General features: G+C 33.1%; 1 protein-coding gene across 2 annotated transcripts in view; it reads left to right on the plus strand.

The window, feature by feature from the left end:
• CWC27 (CWC27 spliceosome associated cyclophilin) overlaps nt 1-17,896 on the plus strand; it is a 194,075-nt gene that overhangs the window by 96,171 nt on the left and 80,008 nt on the right. For both annotated transcript variants that reach the window (XM_069492058.1, XM_069492057.1), the window contains exon 11: nt 7,815-7,918. In XM_069492058.1, the coding sequence (XP_069348159.1) occupies nt 7,815-7,918 (104 nt within the window). The remainder of the gene's footprint in view (nt 1-7,814; nt 7,919-17,896) is intronic.

Raw genomic sequence — 17,896 nt, forward strand, 5'->3', positions numbered from 1 at the left:
TTAGAAGGAATAAGTTACAGTGTTCAATAGTAAAGTAGGGTGACTATAGTTAACAATAATGTATCGTATATTTCATAATACTTAGAAGAGAGGACTTGCAATGTTTCCAAACCATAGGAATAATAAATACTTGAAGTGATGAATACCCTAACTGCCCTGACTTGATCATTATACATTCTATGCATGTAACAAAATACCACATCCACCCCATAAAAATGTACAAATATTATATATACATCAATAAAAAATTTAAAAAAATATCTTCAGCTTAAAAGTAAAGTATAAGTCCAAAAGTACTTTTCATTCAGGGAGTAGTTAGCAGATTAATGGGAAACTGCATAAAGAACTGGGATATCTGTATCATGTTTACAATTCCATTACTGACTTGGAGAATTTTGAAAAATTTCCTACTATCTCTACACTTAAATTTCTTTGTGTCTAAGATGATGACAATATTTGGCATCTCTCTACTTCCTTTTTTTTTTTTTTTTTTTTTGAGACAGAGTCTCACTTTGTTGCCCAGGCTAGAGTGAGTGCCGTGGCGTCAGCCTAGCTCACAGCAACCTCAAACTCCTGGGCTCAAGGGATCCTCCTGTCTCAGCCTCCCGAGTAGCTGGGACTACAGGCATGCACCACCATGCCCGGCTAATTTTTCTATATATATATTTTTAGTTGTCCATATAATTTTTTTCTATTTTTAGTAGAGACGGGGTCTCGCTCTTGCTCAGGCTGGTCTCGAACTCCTGACCTTGAGCGATCCACCCGCCTCGGCCTCCCAGAGTGCTAGGATTACAGGCGTGAGCCACCGCGCCCGGCCTCTCTACTTCCTTAGATGTGAGAATTGAGAGGAAATAATTTTAATTCATAATGGGTTTAATAATGCTGAATCCAAAGAAATTGAAATAAAATGATCTGCAAAGTATATATTTTTACACTTATAATTTTGATTATGCATTTCAGAAATAATTAATTTATATCCTACTTGGACTGTTCTTATGTGATGGTAAAACTGAGGCCAAGAAGGAGGATTAATGGCTTCTTGTAGCCATATGGTGATATTGGGTCTAGGTCTTCTGACAGATACATCTCTTACCACAGCCCCCCATCTAAGTGTTTTGCCTAATCTTTCAGAATGCTACAAATTGACATTGGTTTTAAAAGGAAAAAACAATGACATTAGAATAGATATATTAAGTGTAGTAATTAGTATCATTTTATCATTAATTTTCACAGTTTTAATTCTTTAAATTGCTGATGTAGTATAACAGTCATGAGTTCATTGTAGTATATTTTGATCACAAAAATAACTGCCTTCTAAGCACCTGGTAGTGTGCTTACTCATATTAATCCTTAATTTTCACATCAGTCTTGTTATATATGCTGAATATAGCCACAATTTATAGATGAGAAAACTGAGGCTCAATGAGGTTGACAACTTTCCCCAAGACTGTGCTCTAGCCACTTTCTCCATGAAGCCGTGAAAGCTGTGGAAGTTTTTAGTAGATACAAATAGGGAGGAAACACCATTTTAAGCAATGGAAATGGCATGAACAAAGGTGTATGTGTGCTGAACCTCAAAGTTTGTCAAGGTAATTATGACTAGTATGTTTTGGCTGAAATTTAGAGTAACTGTAGAGGATATGTAGGAGATAAAGTTTAAAAAACTAGTTTGAAGCTAGCTCTAAAGAGAGACTTAAATACTTGAGAAAGAAATCAGTGCATAATTCAGTAGGTCTTCAGTATGAAGACCAGGGGAGTAGATTGTAGGATCTGGCATATGTGTTACAAAATGAATGACAGAAAGGTCAGATCAGAGACACGTAGACCAAGTAAGAGAATGTTGCAATAATGAAGTCATGGTGGCCCAAACTAGACTGTTGTCAATAACCACAGAAAGGAAGAGACTTTGTAAAGGAAAAAGGATGGATGTAATAAGTAAGGGAGTGATACTAGAAGGTGGGCCTGACAACCAGCATTCTGGTGGTTTTATCAGAAATAGGACAGATATTAGGTTGTGCTTTTTAAGGAGCTAACATGATCAATCCGACTTTAGAAATGGTTAATTTGATACATTTGTGAGATGTCTAATGGAAGTATTCATCTGCCAGTTAGAAATGTGAATTTAAGTTTGAGAGTGGAAATGTGAAACAATCTTGTTGTATACATTGACTACATTAAAATAAAGGGAATTAAAATTCTGAATGTGGATGAAATTTCTAAAGAAGGGAGAGAAAAAGAGAGGGTTGAAACTAGACTATTGAGAAGCACCTAAATTTTTTTTCTTTCTTTCTTTTTTTTTTTTTTTTTTAAGAGATGGGGTTTCACTCTGCACTCACCCAGGCTGGAGTGCAGTAGCACAAATAGAGCTCACTATAGCCTCCACTCCTGGGCTCAAGTGGTCCTCCTATCTCAGCCCATGGAGTAACTAGGACTACAGGTGGGTCCCCATATGCCCCACCAATTTTTTTTTTTTTTTTTTTTTTTGTAGAGTCAGAGGTTTTACCATGTTGCCCAGGTATGTCTTGAATTCCTAACCTCAAGTGATCCTCCCTCTTTGGCCTCCCAATGTGTTAGGTTTACAGATGTAAGCCACTGTTGAAGCACCTAAATTTGAAGAGCAGGAGGTGGAAGAGTAAAACCAATGGAAACAGAAAGAGTGTCAAAAAGGTAGAGAAGATCTGGCATGACACTGAGATAGCAGAGGAGCAGAAGGAGGTAAAATGGTCAAGAAAGTCGGATTCTTCTGAAGGTCTATGTTACAATATAAAGAGAAGCCATTGGAATTTGTGATTAGGAGGTCGTAAATTACTTCTGAGAAAGCAATTTAAGGTGTGTATGAATTAATAGTAAGGTATTAAAATGGGCAGATAGTGGGTAAAATGAAGACAATAACAGCAGTTGAGAAATTGGTTGTAAAAAAAATTGGAAACTAAAAGTTGTAAAAATTGGAGGAAAATATTCTCACTTTGACTCTTCACAAATATTCAGCCTATATACTTTTCAGATTCTCTTCCCAGGTCTATCTTTCGTTACTAGTCACCTCCCCCTTTAAATTATTTTATGCTATAGCCAAATACCTTCATTTTTTAGCACGCACCCTTATGTTTTTCCATCTCCCTGTCTTTAAGACATACTACTTGGATGCCTCTTCACTCTGTCTCCACATGGCTAATTCCTACTCATCTTTCAGGGCCCAGTTAAAATGCCTCCTCTGCAAAGCCATCTCTTATTTAGCCCGCAGTAATCTTTGCTTCACTGAATTTCAAAATGCCTCACTCATTTCTTTGTCATGGCTGTTACCACTTTTTATTATATATTAACACTATTTTTATTATTAATGTACATGGTTTATGTCCCTCCTTGGAATTTAAGGTCCTTGGAGACTTTCTCAAGGTGTCAGTCAGTGTAATATCATGGAATGAGAATAGACTTAGAATTCAGACCACCCCATTTTTAATTTCTTGGTCTGTCACTTACTGACTGTGCGACTTCAGGCAACGTGTTTATTTAATCCTCTTACTTGTAAAATGTCTATATCACAGACCATTGAGAAGATTAAGTGGTGGGGGAAGTAACTGACATAAATAACCTAGCAAAGTTAAGTTCCCTTCCCTCCTTATTCATCTTGATTTCTGTGCCAGTACCCAGAATGTTACCATATAAGTATTAGGTGCTCCAGAAATTGTTAAATGAATTAGTAATTTCTTTGCCATTACTAAACATACAAAGCTATTGTAATTTCTAGGTTGTTGATATTTTATTGGGTTTATTTTTTTAATAGAAATTATTTTTTCCATTAGAGCAGAACATATTATAGATTTATCAAATAAAAAATGTATTTAATGTAGAATTATCTGGTGGATAATGGTGGTGTCATACAAACCATATTAAAAGTCAGATGAATTGAAATTAGAAACATACCTAATAGGAAAATGATTAATTAGGTTAGAGCTAATAGCAGTTTATAAAAGCCATTTCTTCTACCATTCAAGTAGAAACTAGGCTCCGAGGGGGCCAAGAAGATACTGTCTGGACTTTATAGTAAGCCTATAGTTTGGCAGTGTACGGTGACATATACTCCAAGCTTAGAATTTCCATTCTCATTTAAATATATTCTAGTGCCAGTGGATAGGATTATATTCCAGAGAATCTAAGATTAGGAACCCTGAAATTAGACTGTGATCTAAAGATTAGTTTAAAAACTTGCATTTCATTCCAAAGAGTTATGGATTCCACAAGTACTAAGAAATGGTGTTGTTTGAATAGTCTGAAAGATTTTTCATTGTGAATCCTCAATCACTTGAAAAATTTAGCAAAATGAAGCAATTTTTAATAATCTATATAGACCTACCTTTTTCTGTCTCACCTTGTCTTTTTTGAGTTTTTACTCATTGTTCAGTTTGTCTACATCAATATTGTATCTAAATCTTTGACTATTTAAAGATAGATTTTTAGAAGCAAGCATTATGCATTCATTGCCATTTTAAAATTATGAACAGAATTAGTCTTCATATATAGTAGAGGTAGCATTCATTTGTAGCAAATAACATAATAAAGAAATATGCCTATATGACAAACAGCTCTTAAGAGTAGTGCTATTTTAAACATATGTCCTAAATAATGATAGCTACCATTTGTTGAACATGTATGGTGTATTCAATATTTTACATACCTTACCCCTATTTTACAGTTGAATGAACTGAGTCTCAGGGAAGTTAAGTGTCTGTTCTAAGATGACCCAGTTAATACCTTTAATAACTATGTTTTATTGCCTCTACAATACTATCTTAAACAGTATATACTTTCTTTGCCTCATTCTTTGTGCACTTCAAATTACTCTCAAAATGAAGTCAGCCTAGAAATACAGTATTTTCTCTTCAACCGTCAAAAAATCTCTACCTCAAAAAATAGAGTACAGTGTTCAAAAAGTATCATCTAAATGACTGAATTACTTACCAAATTAAAAAATGTAAAAACTAGTGTAATAAAAAGATAGGGGTATTTAGTGGATGGAGCAAAGATGTTATTGCTGTTCCTTGTGCAGGGACCAAGCAATTCCATTTTTACCTCATGCTGACTAAATATGCAATTTCTAAAATTGTGTTCACATAGCTTCAAGAAATATGAAATAATAGCATTTATCTGAGAAATACATGGTGAGAGCCTAAACAAGTCATTGATAGTGCGAGCCAAGAGGAACTATGTGAGAGAGATTAGAAAATAATGTATTTCAACACTGATTCAGTGCAAGGGAGGAGGAACAGTCCAAGGGAAGTTTAAAGTCTGATCACTGGGAGGATAATGGTTCTGTGATCAAATGGGGACTTCAGGAAAAGGAACAGATCTGGGCATGAAAGAGATGACTTCAGTTTGGACATAGTTTGTAATTATGTTGAGACATCTGACCTGCTATCCATCTAGATCTGAGTGCTTGAAATATGGCTAGTCTGAATTGAACAGTGCTGTAAGTTTAAAATATACACTGAATTTCAAAGATTTAGTACAAAAGAATGTAAAATATCATATTAATATTTTTAATATCAGTTGCATAACAAAATAGAATTTTTGATATAAGTTAAATAAAATATGTTGTTAAAATTAATTAACCTGTTTCCTTTTACTTTTTAAAAAATGTGGCTGCTAGGAAACTTAAAATTGCGTATGTGTCTTACCCTATGTTTTTGTTGGACAGCACTAATCTACATGGAGATTTGTAATAAACTGGTTAGAAATGTACGACCAAAGTCAAGGCAAAACATCTAGATTTGAAAATAACATATAGGAGTGATAGTTGATGTTATGAGATTAGATTAAAATGCCAGGGTATAGTGATATAGATGAGAAAAATGGCAACAGTTATAATATGTAATGAATAAGAATAAACAGGACAAGAAGAATTAAAGCCTCAAAAGTGGTACATAAGCCTGACTGGGATAGAATTCCAAGAAAGAAGGAGTAGTTAACATCATTGAATGATAGGCCAAAGAGAAAAGGGGGGACTGAGAAAAGGCCATTGAATTTGGTTGATATACCACAGAAGCAGTTTCAGTAGAATATAGGAGTAGACTGCAAGAGATTAAGAAGTTAGACGTTGAAGTAAACTGTGTATATAAACTATTCTGTCAGGAATGGAGTCCATTTGTAAAGATAATAATCATTTGATTTGAGCAGAGTCCAGAGGAATTTGAGCATGTTTCTTTGCTAAATGAAAGGATCAGTGAAGTAGGAATGCTTGAAATTATAAGAGAAAAGATAATTTCTATAGTAAGGTACTAAAGCATTGGATCCCAAACCTGTGTGCATACTGGAATCACCTGGGGAACTTGTTACAAGGGCAAATTTCCAGGCAACATCCCACATCTAAAGTTAGTATATTCTCTGGAGATTTGTCTCCCAGAACATGCTTTTAACAAGTTCTTCTAGGTGATTATGATGCATCCACAGGACAAACAAGTAGGAAAATTGAGGGTACTGACGAGGACATCAGTGAAATTGCTGGCCATAGAATCCGGAATGGATAGAGAGCCAGTTAGGGTTAGAATGAGACTGGTGGACCACAAACTATGGTTAAGGAGTTGGCTTTCATTATTATAAGAGTGAGCACAAGTTTAGTAGGAATGAAAGACTGAAAAAGCCAAAAACGTAGTGGGTTTTTATCAGAGAGGGAGGTTTCAGAATTCAGGATCTTGAAGGCCAAGCAGATGCAAAATGTAGCTGTATATTTGATGTGGAGAAAAGGTAGAAAGAGCAGAGTCATGACCATCGTAAGGCCTATCAGTTTGGTAACTCTAATAAACAGCAGTGGTATTATAAAAAGGTATGGGATTTGGGATCAAGAGGAAGCACAAGTTGAATCAGTATGTAATTATCTACACTTAAGATTCCATTCCACTAAAGCTTGGCTTGGATGTCTTTGGGTATCTTTGGAAACCAAGCAGGGTGCCTGCTTGGGCTTACAGTCTTGAGTATCCATGATTCACTCTAGCTTTTGTTGAAAATATAGTGGATACTTGACATTCAAAGGTAATATATGCATTCTTTTAACTATTTACAAGTAACCCTAAGGGCTCATGACATGAGTAGTTAGTAATTTTTTCCAAGGCATGAATTTGAATCTTTTGCTCTAAAACTGGCTTCTTGGAACAAGTCACTTAGCTAGTGAATTGTACTGAACTCAGCATTTACTTCTCAGTTTGCCTTTACCACATGATTATATTAATATTAGTCATCAGAATACCTCAGCCTGGTAGGTTTCACAGAAGAGAAAATCATATGCCAAACTTTAGTAATAAATGAGTTTAAACACTTCGGTTTAAAAAATCAAATGAGTTCTAAAAGTTCTTAGTATTGTACCTAGCATGTAATAATTGCTTAATAAATGATAGTTATTGGTTCAGGAATTCATCAAGTTTTGAAGCCAAATTTTTGTGTATGTCCAGGTTTAGTGAATAGTATTTATATTAAAAATTTTGTTTTGATCCAGAATCTCTGTGAATTATTAAGCTAAAAGTAGAATATTAAATTTGCTAGTGAATTAGGAGGATAATAGATCACTTGTCACTTATCTTGTATTTGATATACTTGAAAAGGGGTGTATTTTATAGTAACTCATATTACTATTATGAAAAATTGTAACTTTCAATATATCTTTTAAGTATGTTTCTATGCCACAAGTATATGTAAACAGAAACAAAATGAATGAATTACATTATTCACTTTGTTTTTCTTAGATATTGTGTACCTGAAAACCATTTTGCTAAACAACTTTTTCTCTCAGTGTATTACACATTTCTGTAACTGTTTTTGCTTTGTAGTGAAGAGCTCAGAAAAGAAGCAAGACAATTAAAGCGGGAACTCTTAGCAGCAAAACAAAAAAAAGTAGAAAGTGCAGCAAAACAAGCAGAAAAAAGAAGTGAAGGTAAGGGCATTTATCGGGCTTATATTTTCACTTGGTACTCCTCCTTCTCCTTTTCCTTACCCCTCTGCCTCCTCCTCCTCCCACCTTTCCCCTCTTTCCTTCTCTCTTCCTTCTCCTTTCTTCCCTCCTTCCTTCTTCCCTCCCTCCTTGAGTTGAGGGGTTTGCGGCAGGGATGGGGGGGAGGTTCTTTAATACTTTCTTTGGACATTTAGCCAGTAAAATAAATTCACACCTAGGACATTTGTCTGAGAAGCATTAATAAATTCAGTGCAAACAGGAGCATAACTATTGTCCTTTAGTAAGATTTAAGAGAACTAGCAGAGTACTTGAAATCAGGCAAAACTTAAGTGTTGCCATAGCACATAAATGGACTAAAAGTATGCAAGGATGAAATGTTCATCTTTTTTATTGCGTGTTCTTTAAAACATTTAAGAAAAGTGTTTTGGCCCTATGTTTGAGACTTGTGTAAACATTTCTATGTTGTTTTTTGTTTTTACTCTTACGTTAAGACATCAAAAATCTAAAATATTGATAAAGTCCATCAAAATAACAACCTGCTGTTTATGCAGGTTAAATGTGTTTTTTGTTTCACTGTGATTTTTATTAAGCTAGAATGACTTCATAAAAAGCTTTTTTTTATTGATGATCTTTAACTTAGTTTAAAACTGTTTCATCTGTAATGCATGTAAATGTTCAGTTTCCAGAATAACAGCTTGGAACTCTCAAATCTGTTTTCTTTTTACAATAATAAATTACATTGTGTAGTTAGTGACCATGATTAGAAATTTTATTCAGTTGCCTCTTAGAATGTGTACTACATTTGATTTAACAAATTTGCTCTGTGTATGTATATATATATATATATATATATTCTGCATTCTTATGCTTTTTGGAAAGCATGAAATGTTTTTACCTACTAGATTCTTTGACAGTCACTGGAGATATATCAAAAGAATGAAATACAGCATCTAGCCTTAAAGAATACATATTCTAATGGAAAATAGCTGTTCAACATTTGGCCATAGCTATTATTATTCAAGTAGCACAAGTAATACCACATAACTATTTAAAGTACATAGTTCTCAGATTATTTGCACTATATCCCCAATAACTATTGTGGTAAAGGCAAGTATATACTTCATAAAGAATTGAAAGTCACTGAAATATATATTTGAATGGAACTAATTGTTAAAAAATTCACTCAACCATAATGGTGCAAATTATAAACTGAATTTAAAAGAAAGGATAAACTTATTTATGACTAGATATATAAGTAAAATATAACCCAGAATAGAAACAAGCTATATTGGCAATATTGAGATTTGAAAGATGTGTAGTGAGGATTATTTTATTTTTAATTTTATACATAATTTTACCAGGGGACCATTTTTTATAATTAAAAGCATTTTAAATACATGAAAATAATTTCTTTCAACTAGAAAGATCTTTTATTTAACTATTTCATTTATTTTGAGCTAATAATTGTTGGTACCCCCATGTCTTGAGAACTATGCTGGACTGGGGTATGAAGTTAGCAATAGATGTCTGGTTCTACAATAGATTGCCTCTTGTGATTCATGATCTACCAGGAGTGAGAGAAATGCAATAGATATTACTATAATAGTGCTTTACAGTTAAGGCCTATATTAAACATAAACAGTACTATGTTTGTTTATTAATCTGCCTTTGAAATACAAATACAATTAGGTAAAGAAAGGTTTGAGTCTTAAAAGACTGATTTCTTAATATGAGAGAGAAGATTCTTACAGGGTGTATTTTATTTTACTTACATGAAAGTTAACCATATTAAAAATTTTTATGCTGTAATTACAAAGGGAATTATATTAATAATTATTTTTCTGTTAATTTTTCTTATATCATATTGAAATACTTGGATTTGCCCCAAATCTAAATGACAATTAAAATTAGCTTCCAAAAAAATTGAGTCATTTGATTGATATATTTTTTTTTCTAGTCTCAGAATGGGCCATTGTATTTGCTTATTTTTCATTGTTTTATTTTGAAATAATTTAGACTTACATAGAAGTGGCAAAAATAATAGAGCCTTCCCATATACTTTTAATGTTAAAGTCTTATATAACCACAGTATAATGATCAAAACCACACAGTTAACATTGGAACAATACTATTAACTAGCTACAGGCATTATTAGAATTTCACCATTTTCCCCACTAGTATTCTTTTTCTGTTCTATGATTCTATCTAGGATTCCATATTGCATTTAGTCATCATGTCTCCTTAGTGTCCTCTGATCTATGATAGTTCCTCAATCTTTCCTTGTCTTCATGACCTTGACACTTTGAAGAGTCCTGGTTCAATATTTTGTAGAATGTCTTTCAATTTGAATTTGTCTGATGTTTTCTCATGATTTGATTATGATTATGCAATTTTTGTCTAGATTACCGCAGAAGTGGTATTCCTTCTCAATGCATTATATCAGGAGTAACATGATGTCTATTGTCTTATTACTGGTGATATTACCTTGATCAATTGGTTAAAGTGATGTCTGCTGAATTACTCCAGTATAAAGTTACTCTTTTTACCTTTGGGATTTATAAGTATCTTGGGGAAGATACTTTGAGACTATACAAATATTCTATTTCTCTTCAGGCTTCCACCCACTAATTTTAACATTCATTGGTAGATAGTAGATCTTGCCTATTGGCAAAAATTATTTACTGTGGTGTTCTATTACAATATCCTATTTCCTTAATTTCTACTACTTTACTTAAATTCTTCTGTAAGAAATAGCTCACTCTTCTATTATTTATTTATTTTAATATGGGCTTGTGGATATTTATATTATTCTATGTGTTATAATCCTAAACTATCATTATTTATTTTATTTAAGTTTTTCCAGCTTGGGCCATTGGTATTAATAGCTGTTTAATTCTGGCTCCTGTGACCTTTTAACTTGCTCTATGCAGTTTTTAAGTCTAGTAGTATGTCTTTCACCATGATTAAAAATGATACCATGAACCGTCTCTCTGTAGCATTAGAGAAACAAAGCAAAATTTTAGGCTTCCTTGATTGTATGTCAGAATAACCTATCTTCCCAGCTAACAGATATTCCAAGGTTAGAACCACATAAACTCTGGGAATAGATCCAGACGTTCTCGTAGGTATTTGCATAATGAGGTCCTCACATGAAAAGAAGTTGAAAAGTGTTGTTTGACTTTGGCTCTGCAACTTCATACATCAGTTGAGCTCAATACTCTCATGAATCTCTTCAGGAAAGATTTCTTGATTGAACTGTATGACTACATATCTGGCTTTTATAAAGCATTTTATTTTAGTCCAAGACTAAATTATCTGAGTATTCTGACAAATCTGGATGATTTGGTCTTTTGAACATTTCATGCTATATCTAGCATCTTTAATTTGTGAATAAACTTAGAAGCAGAGGATTGTTATTTTTTAAAAAAAGAAAAGCCTGTTGGATAGTTTGGTATAGCATATTGTTTTGTGATACAGATCTATTTTCTGTATGAATTTCCATCTGGATGCATGTATTGTACCTGCTAATATAGAGAGACTAAAAATACATTAATTTTGGTATTTTAGTAGTAATTTTGATAGTAATACTAGGTGCTTGTTATATGTAACACTAATGTCATAAGAATGCCTTAGAATATTATATCTTTTCAAAAAATAAGTAAGGAAATATAATATTAAGACTCTTCACTAGCAGTGGTTATTTAAGCCTTTGTGACTCGGTTTTCTTACAAATCCAGGGATAAATGTCTAGTGCACCACCCAAGGTTCTTGTAAGAAATAAATTAAATAATGAGAAAACATCTAATAAATATACATTACTATATAAAAATGGTAATTTTAAATGTATAATAAGATAAATATTACATAGTTCCATATTATTTCCTAGCCAAATCCTACAGATTGAAAATATGAATTTTAATACTATATTAGTTGTAGTTAAAAAATATAATCAATATAAGTATATATAAATATGACATAAATTAAAATCTGAAAATAAAATTTTCATGTTTTTCCAAGTTGCGTATTTATAATGGTATTCTTTGGTAAAAGATATGTGTATGAACTTGTATACATTCTTAAGTAAAGCTTCCAGTGATATTATTTTCTGGTTTTATGAATCCATCTGGCAAGTCTTAACACTTGCTGACTATTGCCACTTCATCTTAGAATTTAATGTATTATCCTTGGATTAAAAGCACTTGGGAAGAAACCTATAAGAACAAGAAAGGGATTATGTTCTAACACCTGTGCATTAAAATACCTAGTTTTGTCCTTTTTGCGTGAATGGAGGTTTCTCCCATTTAGCCAGGTATGCTTATAGACAAGATACTTTCTTCAGGGACTCTACCATCTTAGGAAATCACCTTTGATCAACGGATCAACATTCCATTGGTTTTATAATGTTGATCCATGTTCTTATGCCAGATCCTTAGCCAGATTTGTATAGACAATTAGGAACTTATGTTCTAGACGTAGTTCCACTTTTAAATCTATTATACACATTGGGCAAGTTACTTTAAAATCTGGACCCATCTGTTTCTCCATATATATTTAAAGATAAATAGGATCTGCTATTCCTTATATCACAAGGATGTTTCAAGTAATAGATATAATTATACTTCTTGGGAAGAAATTATGTAAATATAACTTCATAATTTTTGCCATTGGTTTGTCAGATATTTACTTTTTAAAGATTTCAGATAATGTATGAAGGAAAGCTTCAGTAAATGAAAGAAATAGAACATCAAGGAATAAAATCATTCTCGTAGTCATATAATTAAAATTTTTTATAATAGCATGAAATTTGACTTGATAAAAATTCAAAACAGTTACATTAAAATCTGCAGTAAGCTCTAACACCCCAATTTAGGTAAACAAGGAATGTGGTGTTTTACTTTAGATACCGGCAATGTCAAAAGAGATGTACTGCAGGACAATCCTGTTTACAGCCTTGGAGTCTCTTTAGTCCCACTGTAAATCATCCAGGCCTGTGCATAGGATTGTTGTGGGGGGAGGGGGAGTGGAGAGTAATAAATTTTGAATAAGACTGATAGTTAATTGGAGATAGAGTTGGTTTCCTGTGTTGGATCTGTCAAGTTCTTTAATAAACTATATAATCCTTTTCATTAAATTATGTCTCGAAGTCCCTTCCAGGTTTCTTTTACGTTTCATCATATCAAAACCAGTACCAAATGGAACATAGTGACAAAGAGATACAGGTTTGGACATATTCTCTAATCAGCTTGAGGGAGATATGGTGTCAGATCTTTCAAAGTTCTAAGAAGACAATACCTGCTCTATGAGTAGTGCCAGAAATTAGAGGAGAAAGGGCAATCTGAGCTTGTAAATCAAGAAAGAATTTTAAAGCCTCTTCATGAAACACATCCCTGAGGTGCTTAGTACCTCTTAAGTTGCACTGGGCCATTTCAAGTTTCTTTAGACTATCTTTTTAATACTGGATTAAGACAGACTAGGGCCCCTCAGGCTTGATAGGCTGTGAAAGTACATAGTTTTTGACTACTTTTCATCTAGCTAATATATAGTGTTAAACTAGATTAATCTTGTTTTTGATAAGAAACAGAAACCCTCTTGGAATGTTAGCTCTATTATGCCTAATACCTAATTCTTCTTATTGACCAAACTGGTCATTTCTTCCAACACAGTTAACTTTCTTCAGGTACCCTTGAGTCATTTTTTTCTTAGAGGCCAGAAGCATCAGACCTGTTTTCCCCTGTAGTCTACTCTTAATCTGTGTGTTAATTTTTACTTTATTTACATAGAAAAGTGGATGTATATTTGCGCTTGATTCATAGAAAGTTTCTCAGGCCATTGGTTGTTTTCTGTTTCTTCTGACTTTGGGCATAGTGCTAACAAATTGATTAGGTTTCCTAAGTTAAAAACAGATTAAAGAATAATAAAAGTGAGAGAGGGTATATTCTATTATAAAAGGGTGAATTTTATAGAATATGAAATATATCTCAATAATTTTTTTAAAAAAATAAGCAAAAGAAAAGCCAGAGCAGGGACTGACCTGTGAGCCTTTCTTCTAGCTCATTATTTTATTGGGCAAAAAAATTTCTTAAAAAAGTGAGAGAAAAAGGCACGGCTAGAGACATTCAATCCAGTAGCAGAAAGAGGTGATAGCCAACCACTTGACACTAGGTCAGGAAACACAAGAACAAAGTAGTCAATATTATGGATACATTTGCTGTAGATACTTCATTTACTCTGAGAGTGTGTCAGTATCTTTAAAAAACAAAGTTATTAATCCTCATTATAATGACTCTGATTCATTAAGAAAAGGTTAGACGGTATTTATTATTCTTTAATTAGGATAGAGAATGGTCGCTGATTCTAAACTAACTGTTAAGAAAAATTAATTGTTTTAATCAATTAAAAATAAGATTCTTTTATCTGGAATATTCAGTTGTGTGGAACACCTCATTTCCTGGAAGTCCTGGAAAGATAAATCTTTACTCTGTAGCTAGGACAGTCAGTCTCTCAAATGAGATTTTATTGAACACATTATTACCCTTGTGTACTAGAAAGCATGCTATATTTTTTAACAGTATGTCTTTCACTAATACAATTTTTAAATAATAAAGGTTTTTAAACGTCTATAGCAAATAAATATGTATATACCCTCATAATTATATCAAGAATGTAATCTTTTGGTAAAGTGAATAAGAGATTATCATCTTTAATTTGAGAATCCATGAAGTACTTTGTTCTTTTTTGAACAATCCATCTCATACTTTCTTACCAGCCATCATGAGCAAATCTTATTGAGCTTTACTTTGTGTACCCTACATTATAAGCATAAATAATTTTTATGTGCAATGAAAAATAAACTCTAGCCCATCCACATATCTTTATGTGTCTTAAATTCTGGGTCATCTTGCAGATCTAGTGGTTGCCTAGGATTCATCTATTGCTACTTTTAAGACCCAGTGTTTTTAGGATATCTCTCTGAATCCCTTCACTGTCTCAGTGCAGTTTTCTAGTAACCATTCTTTCTGCCTCATGGTTGATGTAATTCCAATGTTGTAAATTTGACAAGATACTCAGCTATATTTTTAGTAACTGCAATTTGTTCTCCTATTACTAATATCTGTGACATTCCTGACCCAGTAAAGATAGGTTTGTTAATTGATCCAGGTAAGTATTAGTCTTTAAAAGTCTTAATTTGGCTATTACTGTCTTTTAAAAAAAAAAAGCTGTATTTCTTATATTAATAATTATAAAAGTTACATTTATTCTTTGCAAAAATATCAGAAATGTAGAAAAGCATAAAGGACAAAAAGAAAGATCATCTCATAATACTTCTGCCAAAGATAACCATGGTTAACTTTGTGATATTTATTTCTCTGGATTTTTTCATCTTCATGCCAGAAACACACGTGTAATTTTTCCCCATAATGTAATTTTATTGTAATTTTGTATGTAATATGCTTTTTTAAGAGAATATTTCTATTGAAATTGACCAATAACTCTTAAAGGAGCAATTTGCTTAAGGAATATTTTTTCTTAATTCTCTTATATCAGACACCTTCAAATACAGAGGATGATGGATATAAAGACTGTATAAATATAACTGAGAAATGAAAATTTCCCACCATTTTCAGCTCCAGGGTTTAGAATATGAGGGAGCATTGATAGCCAGGGACTTGATCTCCATTGCTGATGAAAATTATCTATACCTTTCATTTTTAAAAAATCATTTAAAAAAAAATCCTGAGCCAATGTAGTCTGCCACCTCTGTCTTTCTCAAGTGGCTATTGAAAATTCAGCAGGGAAACATTAGAATCAGATTATATATTTGGAGCCTAAATTGAAATAATTACAAGTTTATTCACTTTACAAAGTAAAAGAGGTGAAGGGTGCATGTGTGTGCGTTGTGTTTTATTGTTTTGTTTTGGTATTTAGATTGTCTCAAGAGAGGAGCTAATATCATCATTAAAAGTTTGGTTATAACCAGTGTTCTCATATGGGAATGGAGTTGTTAACTTTTCCAGCCTACTGTCAAGACCTTATTTTAAGTAAAATGTTTTTCTTTTATGTGACATTTTCTGAGGTTTTGCCAAAAATGACATCAAACACATAATTCATTTGAGTGCTGAGTTTCTTCAACATCTTGTAGCACTTAATCAAATTTGAAAAAGATATTCTTTTCACAACTTTACAGTGTAAACCTGTGAATATGTAGCATAGAAACTTACACAGTTTAATCTGCCCGGTATTAGGTTGATTTTTTTAAATGATTAATGCAATATGCTGACAATTTTAAATGGCTATGTTTTCAAAATCCTTCACATAAACTCCTGGCAGATGGCACAGTTGCAACTTTTGAGCATTAGTATTTTTTCATGCAAAAATCAGATAATCCCTAAATTATATTAATAGCTACATTAAAGAATTTGAAATGCCAGAAAGGACAAAGGCAATAAAGAAGTTCTCAGAACTAACAAGATGTCCAAATATTGAGAAATCATTAAGAATCCATTTTGATATAGAAAAATATTTTATATTGATTTTTTTAAGAAAAAATGGCCACACCAGAATGTAAGCTTATTTAAAACATAATGCTACAGTATGTTTAAATGTAAAAGTAAGCTATCCTTAAGGAATGTCTTATGCATTAGAAACTCTGATCTTAAGCGTGCTCTATTTATATTGCATGCTTCTGTGCTGTTATCACAGTTGTGGTCCTGAAAGGATTATCTGGCCAACCCCTCCATTATACATAAGAAACCACAGGCCAGCCAATTAAGGGGCTTACTCAGCATCACACAGTAAAGTAGTAGAACTAGAACTCAGGACCCTAGCTTCTTGTTCAGTGCTGGACTCTGTGCTTTAATTTGATCCAACCTTAAGTAGGTACAGTCTATAGAGTTTTAATTGGTATTTACTAAAATCCACTTTGCTTTTAGCTAGGATAATTGTTTCTAAAACCCCTTCGGCAAACTTAGAGTCCTTTAGAGAGCACATTATTATCACAAACTTGTGCTTTTTCAAAGATTAAGTATGTAATTTTGGAATGAATCACAAAAAATTGTAGTGTTACAGAAAACATCAATTTCTGTCAACATGGCAGACTAGGAGTACAGCCTGATCCTCCCACTGAAAACAACTAAAAATGTTGAATATAATACAAAAACATCTTTTTCATATGCTTCTATGACTTGCAAAAATATAAGGAATACTTAAACTAGGGAATAAGTAAAGGTGTAAACAAAGAGAAGTAAGTGGAGCACTAGGTCTAGCTTTAACCCTAAGGATATTAGCTAAACTTAGTAAACTGGAACATTGTATTTGAGGTCTCACAAAGTTCTTTGGAGAGAATGAAAAGCTTAAGGTCTTCCCAAGGTAGAAAGGGTCTAATAGAACACTACTCCAGATAGTTGGGGGCCCAAAGGACCTTGTCCTTAGTGGCAGGGAGAATTAGAAATAAACAGATCATTTCAGTCTCCTCAGAGGACTACAAGGAAAACTGCCTATCTTGAATCATGGCAGAGAGTATTTGGGGTCAAGAGCATCTCTTGGGAAATCTAACTATAAGGCAGACTTCCCATCAGTTTGGAGCCCAAGTTGCCCCGCCTGGTGGTCTCAAAATCTTCCAGCCAAGAATTTAGTTGGATATAGTCCCGGATCCTAAGTGCCCCCAGAAGCCCCCAGATACAAGCAAACATAAATCCTCTCAGGAGGAAACTACTTTCACTCCTAGTCCTCAAGGATAGTTCAAAAGAAAATGAACAGCTCAGAATTAGCATGTGCGGGCGCACACCCCACCCCCCCCCACACACACACGGAATTCAGACACCTTGACCAAAAGCTAGTAGAAACATCAGACAACAGAATGAGACCCACAAAAACTTCAGATTTTATTCTGACACTAAATGTTAAATAAGTATATATAATATATTGTAAGAAACAATGGGCTTCAAATATAAAGAACAAGTA

This window comes from Eulemur rufifrons, chromosome 17 (genome assembly GCF_041146395.1).
Source record: "Eulemur rufifrons isolate Redbay chromosome 17, OSU_ERuf_1, whole genome shotgun sequence".
Lineage (NCBI taxonomy): Eukaryota > Metazoa > Chordata > Mammalia > Primates > Lemuridae > Eulemur > Eulemur rufifrons.